The sequence below is a fragment of the Tachypleus tridentatus genome, chromosome 3 (assembly GCF_004210375.1).
Source record: "Tachypleus tridentatus isolate NWPU-2018 chromosome 3, ASM421037v1, whole genome shotgun sequence".
In the NCBI taxonomy this organism is placed as follows: domain Eukaryota; kingdom Metazoa; phylum Arthropoda; class Merostomata; order Xiphosura; family Limulidae; genus Tachypleus; species Tachypleus tridentatus.
In genome coordinates this window covers 32,565,595-32,585,165 of record NC_134827.1, presented here as the reverse complement: position 1 = coordinate 32,585,165, position 19,571 = coordinate 32,565,595, and the positions used below count along the sequence as shown (strand labels likewise).

The following is a 19,571-nucleotide window of genomic DNA, read 5'->3' as shown; positions in this document are numbered from 1 at the left end:
GCTACCTATTGACTGGTATTTTAATTATGCTATAATTAAGTATGTGTCTAAAACCTACACATAAATTATAGTGTGTGTATGCCATAACGTTAATTGTACGCTTTCCCCACTTTCATTGTATATTGCGTGAGGTTGTACACAAAGCAAATCATATCATTATGAACGGTTATATTCAAGTTAAAAAGCAACTCAGTTTCTGTACTGTATAATTACTCACATTACATTAACGGAAAATTAACGGAAGAGCTCAAAACGACTAACCACGAGTTATTCCACGTCACTCAACTAACTTCAGTATATAAATAACAATTTTATTAAGCCTTTATTATTATTTTTGAAGGAAATGTATTTCACCAATAATCATCTCGTGATTAATAACATCAAAATATTTTCTACCTAGGTTTAGCGATTAGTCCTTTTTATCTGTTTTTTGCTACGTGTTCTCCAAACCTAGAATCCTAAACTTGATATAGCATCTTGAGCAAAAGATCTGACACACTGGAAGGTCCTGAAGATTTTTTATTTGTTGTGAATATATTTTTTATTATTATTGCTAGTTGAGTTTCTTTCTGTTTTAGTTGTAACAGACATGCAAAATTCACAAGTTTCGACATTCAGAAGCCAGCAAAGAGAAAAAGTTGTCCATCCACAAATAGCAGATGTCTAGATTTCAGTATCATTAAAATTTGGAATTGTAGACCTTATTCTATTCTTACTTGTAACATAAAATAACTAAGGTTTATCACAAATAATAACATTTTGTATGAGAAACAAACTTATGCTGTTCCATGCGTGACACTAAACATATATAAAAAATTATAGTAAAATGAAGAATAATCCACATACAGATATAAAAACATGCATTAGGTGTTTTAAAGGATTCTGAAAAGACATCCCAGTGAGTTTCTTCATTGGAGAAGATTTGTTTTTACTGTTATTATTGTTTGAAGCTTAATAGGGAATTTGTATATAAACTTTTATATCTGATTCGGTAAGCTTATACTAATGGGAGAAACACATAAATTATTTTTCTGCAACAAATGTTGAAATTCTGTAGCTTTTTTTTTAAATGCTTAGAATAAATATTTGTAAAGTGCAGAAAGAAACTACTATCTTCTACAGAACATTCATTATGGTAGAATGAAACTCAAGTTAGAAAGATACTGTAAAAAGGGTTGAGAAAGAAAGAAGACATTGAAAAAATGGTTGAGAAAGAAAGAAGACATTGAAAAAATGGTTGAGAAAGAAAGAAGATATTGAAAAAAGGGTTGATGAAGAAAGAAGACATTGAAAAATGGTTGAGAAAGAAAGAAGACATTGAAAAAATGGTTGAGAAAGAAAGAAGACATTGAAAAAATGGTTGAGAAAGAAAGAAGACATTGAAAAAATGGTTGAGAAAGAAAGAAGACATTGAAAAAATGGTTGAGAAAGAAAGAAGATAATGAAAAAAGGGTTGAGAAAGAAAGAAGATAATGAAAAAAGGGTTGAGAAAGAAAGAAGATATTGAAAAAAGGGTTGAGAAAGAAAGAAGATAATGAAAAAAGGGTTGAGAAAGAAAGAAGATAATGAAAAAGGGTTGAGAAAGAAAGAAGATACTGAAAAATGGTTGAGAAAGAAAGAAGATAATGAAAAAAATGGTTAAGAAAGAAAGAAGACACTGAAAAAAAATGGTTGAGAAAGAAAGAAGACATTGAAAAATGGTTGAGAAAGAAAGAAGATATTGAAAAAAGGGTTGATGAAGAAAGAAGACATTGAAAAAATGGTTGAGAAAGAAAGAAGACATTGAAAAAATGGTTGAGAAAGAAAGAAGACATTGAAAAAATGGTTGAGAAAGAAAGAAGACATTGAAAAAATGGTTGAGAAAGAAAGAAGACATTGAAAAAATGGTTGAGAAAGACAGAAGACATTGAAAAAATGGTTGAGAAAGAAAGAAGATAATGAAAAAATGGTTGAGAAAGAAAGAAGATAATGAAAAAATGGTTGAGAAAGAAAGAAGATAATGAAAAAAGGGTTGAGAAAGAAAGAAGATATTGAAAAAATGGTTGAGAAAGAAAGAAGATAATGAAAAAATGGTTGAGAAAGACAGAAGATAATGAAAAAAGGGTTGAGAAAGAAAGAAGATATTGAAAAAAGGGTTGAGAAAGAAAGAAGATAATGAAAAAAGGGTTGAGAAAGAAAGAAGATAATGAAAAAAGGGTTGAGAAAGAAAGAAGATATTGAAAAAAGGGTTGATGAAGAAAGAAGACATTGAAAAAAATGGATAAGAAAGAAAGAAGATAATGAAAAAATGGTTGAGAAAGACAGAAGACATTGAAAATATGGTTGAGAAAGAAAGAAGACATTGAAAAAATGGTTGAGAAAGAAAGAAGATAATGAAAAAATGGTTGAGAAAGACAGAAGACATTGAAAATATGGTTGAGAAAGACAGAAGACATTGAAAATATGGTTGAGAAAGAAAGAAGACATTGAAAAAATGGTTGAGAAAGAAAGAAGACATTGAAAAATGGTTGAGAAAGAAAGAAGATAATGAAAAAATGGTTGAGAAAGACAGAAGACATTGAAAATATGGTTGAGAAAGAAAGAAGACATTGAAAAAATGGTTGAGAAAGAAAGAAGATAATGAAAAAATGGTTGAGAAAGACAGAAGACATTGAAAAAAGGGTTGAGAAAGACAGAAGATATTGAAAAAATGGTTGAGAAAGAAAGAAGACATTGAAAAAAATGGATAAGAAAGAAAGAAGATAATGAAAAAATGGTTGAGAAAGACAGAAGACATTGAAAATATGGTTGAGAAAGAAAGAAGACATTGAAAAAATGGTTGAGAAAGAAAGAAGATAATGAAAAAATGGTTGAGAAAGACAGAAGACATTGAAAATATGGTTGAGAAAGAAAGAAGACATTGAAAAAATGGTTGAGAAAGAAAGAAGACATTGAAAAAATGGTTGAGAAAGAAAGAAGATAATGAAAAAATGGTTGAGAAAGAAAGAAGACATTGAAAAAATGGTTGAGAAAGAAAGAAGATATTGAAAAAAGGGTTGATGAAGAAAGAAGACATTGAAAAAATGGTTGAGAAAGAAAGAAGACATTGAAAAAATGGTTAAGAAAGAAAGAAGACATTGAAAAAATGGTTGAGAAAGAAAGAAGACATTGAAAAAATGGTTGAGAAAGAAAGAAGACATTGAAAAAATGGTTGAGAAAGAAAGAAGATAATGAAAAAAGGGTTGAGAAAGAAAGAAGATAATGAAAAAAGGGTTGAGAAAGAAAGAAGATATTGAAAAAAGGGTTGAGAAAGAAAGAAGATAATGAAAAAAGGGTTGAGAAAGAAAGAAGATAATGAAAAAAGGGTTGAGAAAGAAAGAAGATATTGAAAAAAGGGTTGATGAAGAAAGAAGACATTGAAAAAATGGTTGAGAAAGAAAGAAGACATTGAAAAATGGATAAGAAAGAAAGAAGATAATGAAAAAAAGGTTGAGAATGAAAGAAGATAATGAAAAAATGGTTGAGAAAGAAAGAAGATAATGAAAAAATGGTTAAGAAAGAAAGAAGACATTGAAAAAATGGTTGAGAAAGAAAGAAGACATTGAAAAAATGGTTGAGAAAGAAAGAAGATATTGAAAAAAGGGTTGATGAAGAAAGAAGACATTGAAAAAATGGTTGAGAAAGAAAGAAGACATTGAAAAAATGGTTGAGAAAGAAAGAAGACATTGAAAAAATGGTTGAGAAAGAAAAAGATCACTGAAAAATGGTTGAGAAAGAAAGAAGACACTGAAAAATGGTTGAGAAAGAAAGAAAGACACTGAAAAATGGTTGAGAAAAGAAAGAAAGAAGATAATGAAAAAAGGGTTGAGAAAGAAAGAAGATATTGAAAAAATGGTTGAGAAAGAAAGAAGATAATGAAAAAAGGGTTGAGAAAGAAAGAAGATATTGAAAAAAGGGTTGAGAAAGAAAGAAGATATTGAAAAAAGGGTTGAGAAAGAAAGAAGATTAATGGAAAAAAGGGTTGAGAAAGAAAGAAGATAATGAAAAAAGGGTTGAGAAAGAAAGAAGATATTGAAAAAAGGGTTGATGAAGAAAGAAGACATTGAAAATATGGTTGAGAAAGAAAGAAGACATTGAAAAAATGGTTGAGAAAGAAAGAAGACATTGAAAAATGGTTGAGAAAAGAAAGAAGATAATGAAAAAATGGTTGAGAAAGACAGAAGACACTGAAAACATGGTTGAGAAAGAAAGAAGACATTGAAAAAATGGTTGAGAAAGAAAGAAGATAATGAAAAAATGGTTGAGAAAGACAGAAGACATTGAAAATATGGTTGAGAAAGAAAGAAGACATTGAAAAAATGGTTGAGAAAGAAAGAAGACATTGAAAAAATGGTTGAGAAAGAAAGAAGATAATGAAAAAATGGTTGAGAAAGACAGAAGACATTGAAAATATGGTTGAGAAAGAAAGAAACATACTGAAAAATGGTTGAGAAAGAAAGAAGATAATGAAAAAATGGTTGAGAAAGACAGAAGACATTGAAAAAAGGGTTGAGAAAGACAGAAGATATTGAAAAAATGGTTGAGAAAGAAAGAAGACATTGAAAAAATGGATAAGAAAGAAAGAAGATAATGAAAAAAGGGGTGATGAAGAAAGAAGATATTGAAAAAATGGTTGAGAAAGAAAGAAGATATTGAAAATATGGTTGAGAAAGAAAGAAGACATTGAAAAAATGGTTGAGAAAGAAAGAAGATAATGAAAAAATGGTTGAGAAAGACAGAAGACATTGAAAAGAGGATTGAGAAAGAAAGAAGACATTGAAAAAATGGTTGAGAAAGAAAGAAGATAATGAAAAAATGGTTGAGAAAGAAAGAAGATATTGAAAAAAGGGTTGAGAAAGACAGAAGACATTGAAAAAATAGTTGAGAAAGAAAGAAGATATTGAAAAAAGGGTTGAGGAAGAAAGAAAAGAAAGAAGCAGATGAAGTTAAGTAGTAAATAAGGAAGTACAAATATTGTTAACTTTGTAAGTGGAAGATCTTCCTCACATCATTTAAACAAACTTGGTTTCCTCAAACGTCCAACATTCACACATGCTATGAAACATTGACACTAGTTTCATGATGCAAACATAACAAACTAGTACAACATACAACAGTGAAGCAAAATAGTAATAACATCATGATGAGAGAAAATGAACTACAACAACATAAAATAGAGGCATTCAAAATATAATAACAAATTATCCAGACCATTTAAGACAATTATCTGTCAACCTGCAGTTTGTGACTCACAAACTGAAAACCATATCCAACAAGCTGTGTCACATATTTCTGTGGCGAAAGAAGATTTATGAATGCCTTGATACTTCATCTACAAAATCTTTCAATTATTACCAAGTACAAAAAAAGTAAAATATTTTACTTGATACAGATAATTAATCCAAATTGAAAAAAAAACACATTTTCCTTGAATAAACCAAAGAGAAACCAATATGAATTAATTATGATTATCAAATAAAGTTAACTAAGGTGTCCTCCATATTTCAAAAAATATTTACCCAAGTTAAACTGGATAGACCATTCCTTGCCATGTTTTTAATTACTTGCCTTAATTTATTTGCATATTATTAGGTATTACAGTAAGCTATCAAAAAACAATATGAAACATTCGACTAGTTAGGAGTTCATTCCCAAAAAGATAAACCTAACATGGGAGGGGTTAGAGTTCATATTGAAAACATTCAGGAATAGCCCTGAATTATGTGCATTGGATGAATAAATATAAAACTATTCTTCAATAAGATCAGTCAAAATTAATTTATTTTGCAACAAAAACTTATTAAAGTTCATAGACCATGAAACTGAACCCTTCTTTCACTTCACATGTAGAAAGATAAAAAACAAAACAATTCAGCAATAAGATGTAAACATATAATCTACCTAAATAAAACAAACAAATGTAACAACTCTAATCTGTGGAAACAGTCATCACCAGTGTTTCCTCTAAGATGTGCAACTAGTTGCACAACAAGCAATCAAGTGCCTTGCACTTCTTTATTCCAGCTGCACATTTTCAGTAATGGTGAGAAGTCTCAACACGGCAGCCTTAATGACTCTGGCAATCAATAGGCCCAAAATCCAAATGACCAACTGGGAGCATTGTGCAATGTGGCCTAAATATCCAGTGGGGTCATTAATCTAAAAAATACCTCACCCCCTAAAAATACTGAAAGTATACATCTGTATATTACCTTGGTACTGGTATATCCATGAAAAATATATTCTGCATATGGATTAATTAAATGAGAGGAAACATTGGTAATTACCAAACAAGTTTATATGAATTATTCATGTTTAGGCTTTAAATGAACTTGCTTTTCATGAAGAAAAAAAAAGCTCTTAGTCAGATTTCAGATATCCTCTTACAGCATCTATTAAGAGACTGTTAATCCATTAAAGGTTTTATCATGTTACCAACCTAGTTCACATACAAAGTAAGAAAGGGAAAGTAGTTCTGAAGGACAAAAAAAGTAAAAACTGGTCAACATTACATCCAAATTCTCTTCATCTAGGCCTTAAAGAAGAAACTGATAATGAGCTTTAGAGCAATTGTTAAGCAGGAAAATTAAAAGTGGACTAAAGCTGATGGATAGAATACTTCTAGAATGACAAGCTAGGGGAGGAATCTTAGTAAATGAAAAGTGTATAGAAAACAAATTCATCTTTCTACTTACCTGTTTGTCCATATGCAAAAATGCAAGCATTGTAGCCCAGAAAGGCATTATCTAGTATATCAGCCCCCAAACACTGAAATACTGCAGCTTGACTAGCATAACAAGGCCCATCTTTGTTGAAGGACCAGAAACAGTGATCAAATGCAAAGGTCTGTAAGATAAAATATTAGTATTAAATGTTCAGTTAAATGTAAGCAATATGCTTTAAATACTAATTAAATATTCTGGAAATCTTAAGTCACAACAATCAAATGACTAATGCTCTTACCGTGATTATAACATGAAACATTTAAAACTTGGATAAAAAAAAGACTTTTTTTTTTTTTAAATTGCTCTGTTCAAACTTGAAGTACTGTAACATAAAACTAGGGCCCCACATCTATCTATTCCAACATCTCAGAAAGGTACTACAGGAATATACACACACCAGAAACGTACAGAAATTAATGACAGAATATTTCCTATTCAGCTATAATAAAAGTGAATTTTGGGGATATTGTTTGTAGTTTAACTAATTATGTCAAATATCATATGAGCCATTATGGCCAAATGTTTCCCCTTTCTTTATTTATAAGTGAAGCACATGGACAAATATATATCAAACAAATATACATATGGACAAACAATTAAATATCATAATAAATGCACATATTACAAATCAGTAAATATTAAAATAAATATATATAAGGGCAAACAAACAAATTACCAAAGAAATATACATATGGACAAACAAACAACTAAATGTAATAAATACACATATGGCAAATAAGTAAATATTAACATAAATATACATATGGACAAACAAACAAATTACCAAATAAATATGTACATGGACAAACAAACAATAAAATATTATAATAAATACACATATGACAAATTAGTAAATGTTAATATAAATATACATATGGACAAACAAATAAATTACCAAATAGCTATATCTATAAACAAACAAACAAGTACCAAAATATGCATATACTTTCTAATTCATAATTGGCTACTTTTCAAGATCAGACTGTCAGACAAACTATACATTATTGTTCGGGGCAGAATGAAAGTTTCATTGGGTAAACAATAAATTTAGTGAGTTAAGTATAGAAATGAAAAGTATGTCATAGAAGCTATTAACAGATGAATTATTAACAGAAGCTATTAACAGATGAATTATTATATGTTATATCACAGAAGCTATTAACAGATGAATTATTATATGTTATATCATAGAAGCTATTAACAAATGAATTATTTTATGTTATATCATAGAAGCTATTAACAGATGAATTATTTTATGTTATATCATAGAAGCTATTAACAAATGAATTATTTTATGTTATATCATAGAAGCTATTAACAGATGAATTATTATATGTTATATCATAGAAGCTATTAACAAATGAATTATTTTATGTTATATCATAGAAGCTATTAACAGATGAATTATTTTATGTTATATCATAGAAGCTATTAACAAATGAATTATTTTATGTTATATCATAGAAGCTATTAACAGATGAATTATTTTATGTTATATCATAGAAGCTATTAACAGATGAATTATTATATGTTATATCATAGAAGCTATTAACAAATGAATTATTTTATGTTATATCATAGAAGCTATTAACAGATGAATTATTTTATGTTATATCATAGAAGCTATTAACAGATGAATTATTTTATGTTATATCATAGAAGCTATTAACAGATGAATTATTATATGTTATATCATAGAAGCTATTAACAGATGAATTATTATATGTTATATCATAGAAGCTATTAACAGATGAATTATTTTATGTATTTCTGTCTTTTTTTTATCTTCTGGTTTTATAACTTTTAAACCAAGTAGTACAAGTTTATTTGTCATAAGGCATACGAAGAAAGTCTTCATATATATATATATATATATAAATCACAAATATGACGGTGATTCTATACTTCCAATACCAATGGTTAACTTCCTGATTTGTTATTTCCCTGTCTCGTATAGTAATGCCTACACACATAAAACTGATCGATATTTGTATTAAAGAAACTAAGAACAAATTTCAGAGGTATTAAACAAATATCTTTTTGTATCTAGTTGTTCCAACTTACCTATGCTCCTATCATCAGATACCAGTAAAGCAGAAGGTAATAAACATACGCTACATAAATAACAGATGCATGAACTATTTTAAAATGTATCTCAGGATGGCCGGCCGGTACAGGTATTAACACTTTTACCAAAATAAAGCATAGAACAATGTTTCGACCTTCTTAGGTCATCTTCAGGTTAACAAAGAGCCTTATAAAGAAATGGTAGCGAGTGACTGTCATATTCAATCCTTAACTTAATTATAAATAACATAATATATTAATCATTGTTTACATTTCATTATAAATAACATAATATATTAATCATTGTTTACATTTCATTTTTAAACCTTTCATCATTTCAGAAGTTTAAACTTCTTACATCGATCAATTTTACCACTAACACCCTCATGTGAGCCATCTGGTTTGTTTGATTTCAGTCACCCTGTAAGTGTCTTTTCTGAATAAACGTACAGTGTCACGCTAAATAACGGTCATTCGACAAGGAACAATTTGTAAGATCTACTAACCGGTTCGAGTACATAGAATGGAACAAATAAATCAAACTAAATACGTGTGTGTTTTCTTACAGCAAAGCCACATCGGGATATCTGCTGAGCCCACCGAGAGGAATCGAACCACTGATTTTAGGGTTGTAAATCCGGATACATACCGTTGTACTAGCGGGGGCCCGTCATGAATACAATGAAATTTCTATACTAAACCACACAAATGTACAACAGAATACACGTAATAATTCAATGACTGTCAGGAAAAATAAGATTGAAACTGCAGTACAAGTAATGACACGAAGACATCACTCACTTATTCATAATCGGTGCCCAACATTATCTCACTCCATGGTAGTTTTAATTGCTTTGCGATTGCATAAAGCCACTCGAAACCTACCTGCGACAGCCATCCCTAATTTTAAATTGATAGCCTACTGGGAATGCGGCTAGTGTTAATTTGTAAGTTACTTTTTGCCAACAAATAGTGGGATTGGCCATAACCTTATAATGTACTATTGCTGAAAGGGTCGCATGTATGAGAATGGGACTCGATTCTCGGATTTTCAGAATGTAAGTCGAATACCCTAACCAGCAGACTGTGCTAGGCCTGAAATTTGTCATTTGTTTGATGCCAAGCACAAATCTACACAATAGATTTGTTTGTTTGTTTGTTTGTTTGTTTGTTTTAGAGTTTCGCACAAAGCTACTCAAGGGCTATCTGTGCTAGCCGTCCCTAATTTAGTCGTGTAAGACTAGAGGGAAGGCAGCTAGTCATCACCACCCACCGCCAACTCTTGGGCTACTCTTTTACCAACGAATAGTGGGATTGATCGTCACATTATAACGCCCCCACGGCTGAGAGAGCGAGCATGTTTGGCGCGACGGGGATGCGAACCCGCGACCCTCAAATTACGAGTCGCACGCCTTAACACGCTTGGCCATGCCGGGCCCTACACAATAGGCTATGTGCTTTATCTACCCAAATGTTAGCGTCATGATTTCTCAGTCTAACATTTGCTGCTTTGTTTCTAACGGTAATTATGTGAGTGGTGAGGTACTATTACTTTTGTATCGATTTGGAATCTCACTTTTAAAATTAATTATTGTTAAATTTAGTTGTTTGTGTTTCTCTTCCTAACAGAAAATAATAGTAGTTATAGTTGTGATATAAATACTAAAACAATAAGTACATCTCGAGTTTTGACTAAATATTATTCTACCATAGAAACTATTTCGGGTATTCATAAATTGACGTCCATTTTCAATACACGTAATTAGACAAAACTGTACTTTTTAAAATTTGTTTGCTTTTTAACTCTAATTAACTAAATTAATTATTGGACGGAAATGATAATATCAATGCTTACCTTCGGTTGTTTCCTACGTCTGCAAATAGATGGCGGGACAAGCAGAAAACAAGTCAAAGAATCCACGTGACACGAGCCAATAACAGACATGAAAAACATTCGAGATTAATAATACTATTAAAACAGTAATAAATATATTAACTCGAAAACAACATTAATATTAATTAGTTATATACCAAACTTAACACATTTCTAAAACCTGCCCTGTACACTATATATTCCAGTCAGTACCTACAGAAAATAAGATGACTTCCAATCATAACTTTTATTAACATTTGACATTTAAATCTAAATAATGACACGATTTAAACGCCAAACGACTGAAACATTGCAAAACTAACAGGTCTATTATTGTTATAATAATAAATGTTTATCTTACATTGCTCATAATTAGTTTGTTGTGGTTCGAAGTGATAGATATGTAAAAAATATAGTATTTCTGGTCTGTCTTTATCAGCGCAGATAGCTCTCGTGTGGCTTTTAAAACAGTCTTTTATCTCCCAGAAGTCTCTGACCGCTAAGCCTTTCATTCAATACTAAAACTCATCCTCTAGCTCAAGTGGAATTGTAAAAGTTGCTTGAGCAGTGACTTGTGGGAGACAAAGAGAGAGCTGAATAGTTTCTTTTTTTCCACACCTCTGGTTTGGAGCCGAAACGAACAAATTAAAAAAAAAATGTGAGAAAAAATAACATCTCTAGTTAACAATTTTTTCTAACAAATACTGATGCATTAAAAACATTAAATGTTCTTAGAGCACTTACGTCACTATTACGAAGTTTTACGTAAGGATAACATATTTATTTTAACAATAAATACACGTGTCAAGACTTGTATATTAAAGGCTGTTGGTGTTGTTTTGAGTTAAGCACAAAGCTACACAATGGGCTATATATGCTCTGCCCACCACTGGTATCGAAACCCGGTTTTTAGCGTTGTAAGTCTGCAGACATACCGCTGAGCCAGTGTATGTTAAAGAACAAATATTATATGCGAATCACTTAAGTAGGTGTACATAGCAAATACAAGAAAACTGTTGTTTTCAAAGAAGACATTACATAAACAAGAATGTTTCTTTTCTTAATCTAAATATGCATATTTCAATAACAATACCTAGTAAAGACACAATAAATTTACATACCAAGAAGTTTTGAATATAAAGTCACCTTGGTTATACATGAATACTGTTTACTGTGTTTTCAACAAAGATCGATATCTCATTGATTTATTCGATGCAAACTATTTCCGCCAGATTAAAAAATTTAAATTGACACATAAAATAAACTGACTCACTTTTAAACAATCTTTTGTTGTCTGTCTTTGGTCAAAATGTCTTGAGAACTTAACCTACAGGTCAAGTCTAAGTCACCCGAATAAAATGTCAGTTTTTAAATAAAGTAACAGAATAGCATAGTAGTCACTCCGTAAGATTTATGTATTAGACTTTTTACATCTAGTTGTATATTTTGTTATGGGCGACTTTTAACAGTTTCATTAATCATCACATTAATATAAACCTGGAAAAACGCCAGTACCTTGATCGTACAACCAACGTTTTCTATTTTCATTTACAAAGCAACTAGACAGAGTCTCGCATTGCTTAAATCGAGCTTTTGTTTTTGTTAAATAATACGAACTAAGCCTGTAGTTTACAGAATACTGTTCTGGAATTTTTTGCTGCCTGATACCTCTAGATGAAATTTCTAAAGATTTTCGTATTAAAAGTATTATTACCAAGCGAAGCTAGTTAAACATAAAAGGCCTTTAACAGTTTATTGCATGAATGTTGTTAAAACATTAATAAGTTAATCAAAACTAATGAAAGAAAGAGAGAGAAATCATCTTTAACTAAATAATAATTTAAATTATATTTGTTTCACATCAAAGCGGCCCGGCACAGCCAGGTGATTAAGGCACTCGCTTCCTACTGTGAGGGGCGTGGGTTCGAATCCCTGTCACACCAATCACACTTGCCCGTTCAGCCGTGGAGGAATTATAAAGTAACGGTCAATCCCACTATTCGTTAGTAAAAGCGTAGCCCAAGAGTTGGCGGCGGATGGTCATGACTAGCTGCCTTCCCTCTAGCCTCACACTGGTAAATTAGGGGCGGCTAGCGCTGATAGCCCTCGTGTAGCTTTGCGCGTAATTCCAAACAAACCACAGCAAAGCTACATGCAGCTATCTGTCGTGTCCATTGCAGGGAATGTAAACCACAGTTTTAGCGTCGTAAATTCGTGAAACTTTTATTTTAGTCAAAGATTACTTCTTAACAAACCTGGCTTGATACACTGTTTTCGCACTTTCTTCTTTCAGACTTAAATATATATATAAGTATGTGAATAACTAGATGGATTAACATCTGGCTGGGTTTTAACTTCATTAGACATCAGAGGGCAACACCAACTAAATTTCTCCATTAATTTTAACTCAAGATGATGGAAGAGACTTTCAAAAGAAATGTTTGATTCACCTCTGAATTCAACACCTGGTGGAGTTTTTTTTAATTAATAAAAAAGAAATTAACACAGAAAGTTATGATAAGCTTACAAGTATGATGACGTAATTATGTCTGAAGAAATATCAACTTTATTATAACATAGGAGATAAAGCTTCCCGAGACATCATCTAACCCTAATCCCCGTTCTTTTAAGTCTTGATAGAAAGGGCTATGCAATGTGTTGTTCTATAAATGCTTTAAAATTTTACTGATTGAAAAAAATGGCCAGTTGGTTAGGTCGTCACACCAAACCCACGGCTGAAAGGGTGAATAATTAGAAGCGGTTAGTACAGATAACCCCAGTGCGCGAAATTCAAACGAAAGAAACAAATAAATTTAAAATATTCCTGAAACAACTACAAATTTCTATAACCCTTTTTGTAAAACGCTTAGTGAGAAAAATTAGTTTTTCTTTCAAAATGTAATCCAGAAAAAAATATCGATTTACAGAACATTTACCGAATAAATATTAAAAATGTTTTATACCGTACGAGGTCAGCACCTAGCATACAATTTTTGGTTTTGTTCATAGTCGCATACAATTGGTATCCGTATATTTTATTTAAAATAATAATACTAATAATAACTATTCCTACACAAAACGAGGGATTTTAATATATAACAGTATAATAAAAGTAAGCACTGACTTTTAGAATGTCTACATTGATTACACAAAGAAGCATTCAGTACAGAGCACCGAATGTTCGAGCAAACACAGATATGAATTATGCAAAATGTCAATCCAACAAACATTAGTTTTATTAATAAATGTCCTAAGCCTTATTCCTCTCCAAGTTGGATTACAGACGTCATTGTTAACTTTATTTTTAACCTAGTTTTAAATATGACTATTTACAAATTTGTAATACTCGGGAGAACGTTTACACTTTTAAAAAATGTTACTTTACGAATTCATGTTAAAAAACAACTTTCCAAAAACCATGATACGAAGTAAACAAGGATCTCATATCGTGTCATTGTTGTTATTCTATGCATGCTCAAGGTTGTCCTGATGCGAGTAAGATGTAGAAATTGACCAATGAGCAAACAGAATTTTCCAGGAAACAACAATATAACTTATATTAGTGCTATGGAGCCGAGGCTGTTACACAATAACGGTTTGTCAACATAATTATTAGTAGCTGTAACACATTTATACACATGCTAAACATTTTTTACTGTCACTATTAATAGTATTTAGCACAAAAAATAATTGAATTTTGTCTATTTTCTAACAGCGTTACTATAATACCGATGAATCCATTTTTTATGGATGTTACGTAATGATGGGATGAATAATTCGTAATAAAATATTTAGGTTATACTTCCTTCTTCATGCTATAAAGTTTCAAATGATAAAAACAACAAACTTACCGTTAGGGTTAAGAGTTTCAACTGAATATTAGTTTTGATTAAATATTCAAATGAGTCTTATCGTTGGGGTATTAAAAAGTGTTGTTTTTATCTTATTGCTAATATCCATGTGCTACAGTTGAACCTTATTGCTAATATCCATGTGCTACAGTTGAACCTTATTGCTAATATCCATGTGCTACAGTTGAATCTTATTGCTAATATCCATGTTCTACAGTTGAACCTTATTGCTAATATCCATGTGCTACAGTTGAACCTTATTGCTAATATCCATGTGCTACAGTTGAATCTTATTGCTAATATCCATGTGCTACAGTTGAATCTTATTGCTAATATCCATGTGCTACAGTTGAACCTTATTGCTAATATCCATGTGCTACAGTTGAATCTTATTGCTAATATCCATGTGCTACAGTTGAACCTTATTGCTAATATCCATGTGCTACATTTGAATCTTATTGCTAATATCCATGTTCTACAGTTGAACCTTATTGCTAATATCCATGTGCTACAGTTGAACCTTATTGCTAATATCCATGTGCTACATTTGAACCTTATTGCTAATAATATTAATAATTTAATACAGTTAAATCTTATTACTAGGGTTTTACGTTATACAGTTAAATCTTATTACTAGGGTTTTACGTTATGCAGTTAAATCTTATTACTAGGGTTTTACGTTATGCAGTTAAATCTTATTGCTAGGGTTTTACGTAATGCAGTAAGATCTTATTGCTAGGGTTTTACGTTATGCAGTTAAATCTTATTGCTAGGGTTTTACGTTATGCAGTCAGATCTTATTGCTAGGGTTTTACGTAATGCAGTTAAATCTTATTGCTAGGGTTTTACGTTATACAGTTATATCTTATTGCTGGGGATTTCACATGGTATCGATGAATTTTACTATTAGAGTTCACCTATGGAGTCTCAACATGTGATACGCTCGAACTTTGTTAATAAACAACTGAATATTATTAGTACGAGTACACGACCTACTGACATCTCATTGAAAACAACACAGAGTTAGGAAGTATATCACATACAGCTCTATCAGTATTCCATAACATTGTTTCTAAATATTTATCACTTCAAAAATACTTACCATCTCTTGATCATAACTGGATGAAATATTTTTTGCCACGGAAAAAAAACAAAACACGTCTTGTGTATTGAAGTAACGGTTTATGGTAATGAATGTGTTTTGTGTTTTTTTTATGGTAATGAATGTGTTTTGTGTTTTTTTTATGGTAATGAATGTGTTTTGTGTTGTTTTATGGTAATGAATGTGTTTTGTGTTGTTTTATGGTAATGAATGTGTTTTGTGTTGTTTTATGGTAATGTATGTGTTTTGTGTTGTTTTATGGTAATGAATGTGTTTTGTGTTGTTTTATGGTAATGAATGTGTTTTGTGTTGTTTTATGGTAATGTATGTGTTTTGTGTTGTTTTATGGTAATGAATGTGTTTTGTGTTGTTTTATGGTAATGAATGTGTTTTGTGTTGTTTTATGGTAATGAATGTGTTTTGTGTTGTTTTTATGGTAATGAATGTGTTTTGTGTTGTTTTATGGTAATGAACGTGTTTTGTGTTGTTTTATGGTGATGAATGTGTTTTGTGTTGTTTTATGGTAATGAATGTGTTTTGTGTTTTTTATGGTGATGAATGTGTTTTGTGTTTTTTTATGGTAATGAATGTGTTTTGTGTTGTTTTATGGTAATGAATGTGTTTTGTATTTTTTTCTTATAGCAAAGTCACATCTGCCGAGTCCACCGAGGGGAAACGAACCACTAATTTTAGAACGGTTGTAAATCCGCAGACTCACCGCTGTACTTATGGTAATGAACGAAAGCTCTCATTATAATCATGCAGTTTCCTGTATTATAAAAGATTACACCAAAGGGAAAATTTAGTAAATAGTACAGGTTTCAAAGAGTAACATTACATTTACAATACTTACAACAATACCGTAACAATTATTTATGATATCTCTTTGAATTCTTGGAAGTTTTTGTTAACTTTTGTTAACAGAATTACTTCTATTTTATGTAGCGTGTCTCTTCTTGTTGTTGTTGTTTTGAATTAAGCAGAAAGCTACACAATGTGCTATCTGTGCTCTGCCCACCACGGGTATCGAAGCCCGGTTTTTAGCGTTGTAAGTCCGCAGACATACCGCTGAGCCACTGGGGGGCAGCGTGTCAATTTCAAACGGTGACTTCACTATACAACATTTTATTTTGAAACTAGACACAAAATGGAGAATGAAGTAACATTTAAAAACAACTAGATTCAGTTAAATCGTTTTTGGAAACAATCGTTACGAACACTTAAACCAAAATTTTTATCTTTCATAGTAATCGATCAAACGCATCAACACCGAAATAGCTTTGGTCCTCAGCTGGAGATTTACTTTTTCTAACAGTTATTATTGCACTGAAACTTTAGGGCTGAAGAAAACAAAGCAAACTTCTCTTGTATAAAAAACTCGCTCAATAAAATCATTCTGCACCATTATGGAGAGTATCGCACAACAGCCCGTAGCCAGGTGCTACAGAGTTATTCAATTAAGTATACAGCACACAGATTTGTGCATTATGTTATCCATTAAAGATAAATAAATCCCTGAAAGCGATGCGAAAAAGTTCTCTTCACCACTCCAAGTGACACAGCGGTATGTTTGCGTACTTACAACACTAAAATTGGGTTTCGATAGCCGTGGTGGGCAGAGCACAGATAGCACATTGTGTAGCTTTGTGCTTAACTACAAACAAACTCATATAGATCTTCCTGCACTACTTTTGCCAGAAGGATTGAACCGTAAATCTTAGCTGTGGAGAAATAGGTTTGAAGAATCGAAGAATTTTGAGATATCAAATTTAAAAAGTATTCGATTTCGAAACGGCAGGAAGATTCCGTTGCGTAAAATAATTTGTAAACACTCACACCGTCACACCAAACATGCTCGCCCTTTCAGCCGTTGGGCTGAATATAATGTGACAGTCAATTCCACTATTCGTTAGTAAAAGAGTAGCCCCAGAGTTGATGGTGGGTAGTGATGACTAGCTGCCTTGCCTTTAGGCTTACACTGCTAAATGAAAGAAGGCTAGCGCATATAGCCCTCGTGTAGGTTTGCGCGAAATTCAAAAACAAACAAACACATTTTCTAAAGTCAGTTTTTAACTTCTGTCCAAGGTTCGACGTTTTACTGAATGTGTGTACTTACGATATACATGGTACCAGGCTACTGAATGTGTGTACTTACGATATACATGGTACCAGGCTACTGAATGTGTGTACTTACGATATACATGGTGTCAGGTTACTGAATGTGTGCACTTACGATATTCATGGTACCAGGCTACTGAATGTGTGTACTTACGATATACATGGTACCAGGCTACTGAATGTGTGTACTTACGATATACATGGTACCAGGCTACTGAATGTGTGTACTTACGATATACATGGTACCAGGCTACTGAATGTGTGTACTTACGATATACATGGTGTCAGGTTACTGAATGTGTGCACTTACGATATTCATGGTACCAGGCTACTGAATGTGTGTACTTACGATATACATGGTACCAGGCTACTGAATGTGTGTACTTACGATATACATGGTACCAGGCTACTGAATGTGTACTTACGATATACATGGTACCAGGCTACTGAATGTGTGTACTTACGATATACATGGTGTCAGGTTACTGAATGTGTGCACTTACAATATTCATGGTACCAGGCTACTGAATGTGTGTACTTACGATATACATGGTACCAGGCTACTGAATGTGTGTACTTACGATATACATGGTACCAGGCACGGATATTATAACGTCGGCTCATCAGAAGAAGCTTAATGACCCATGCCTCATCGCGTTCAATAGTTTAGTGTAATGGCTCGGGTAACAAACTGCATATAACTCAGGTCCGTATGATCCAGTCCAAGCTTCCTCTTTGACAGAGGTATTTTTGCCAATGACGTTTTTTTGTCTGGACAAGAACGTGGTGCGTGATTTCAGTGTTGTCAATTCTTTCGTCGTCTCTCTCTATATAAAAAGACTAACTGCTCAACTGTTTCTCAACTTTACCAATCGTAAAATTGTATTGATGACGTTGTTTTGCGATCGCCAATGAAAACTGGACATTTCAATATTTACTCTCACACTCACCACTTGCTCCACCTGCCGTCTTCTCTTGGGATGAATAAATTCTACTTTTTTAACACAAATCTTCTGTTACTTCAAACTAAGCTATGATGTTATTGTTCAGATTCTGATTCTATTCTACAAAGAATCAAACGAATAAAGTTTGTTCTTTGTTTGGGAGATACCACAGTTTTCTGCCTCTGAGCTTGTTTAGGAAACACCACAGTTCCGTGTCTCTGACCTTGTTTGGGAGATACCACAGTTTCTTGCTTCTGAGCTTGTTTGGGAGATACCATAGTTTCTTGCTTCTGAGCTTGTTTAGGAAACACCACAGTTCCGTGTCTCTGACCTTGTTTGGGAGATACCACAGTTTCTTGCTTCTGAGTTTGTTTGGGAGATACCACAGTTTCTTGCTTCTGAGTTTGTTTGGGAGATACCACATTTTCTTGCTTCTGAGCGTGTTTGGGAGATACCATAGTTTCTTGCTTCTGAGCTTGTTTAGGAAACACCACAGTTCCCTGTCTCTGACCTTGTTTGGGAGGTACCATAGTTTCCTGTCTCTGACCTTGTTTAGGAAACACAACAATCTGGTGCCTCTAAGCTTGTTTGGGAGGTACCACAGTTTGCTCTTTGTGGACTTGTTTGGGAAATACCACAGTTTGTTGTCTGTGGGCTTGTTTGGGAAATACCACAGTTTGTTGTCTGTGGGCATGCTTGGGAAATACCACAGTTTGTTGTCTGTGGACTTGTTTGGGAAATACCACAGTTTGCTGTCTGTGGGCATGCTTGGGAAATACCACAGTTTGTTGTCTGTAAACTTGTTTGGGAAATACCACAGTTTGTTGTCTGTGGGCTTGTTTGGGAAATACCACAGTTTGCTGCCTTTAAGCT

At 32.3% G+C, this 19,571-nt stretch overlaps 1 protein-coding gene across 1 annotated transcript in view; it reads right to left on the bottom strand.

The window, feature by feature from the left end:
• The window catches only part of LOC143245785 (kinesin-like protein KIF13A), a 42,105-nt gene extending 22,877 nt beyond the window's left edge, over positions 1–19,228 (bottom strand). The window contains exons 1-2 of the mRNA XM_076492040.1: positions 18,866–19,228; positions 6,714–6,864 (exon numbers count right to left, since the gene is read on the bottom strand). Coding sequence (XP_076348155.1) covers positions 6,714–6,864; positions 18,866–19,228 — 514 coding nt within the window. The remainder of the gene's footprint in view (positions 1–6,713; positions 6,865–18,865) is intronic.
• Positions 19,229–19,571: the final 343 nt, after the last annotated feature.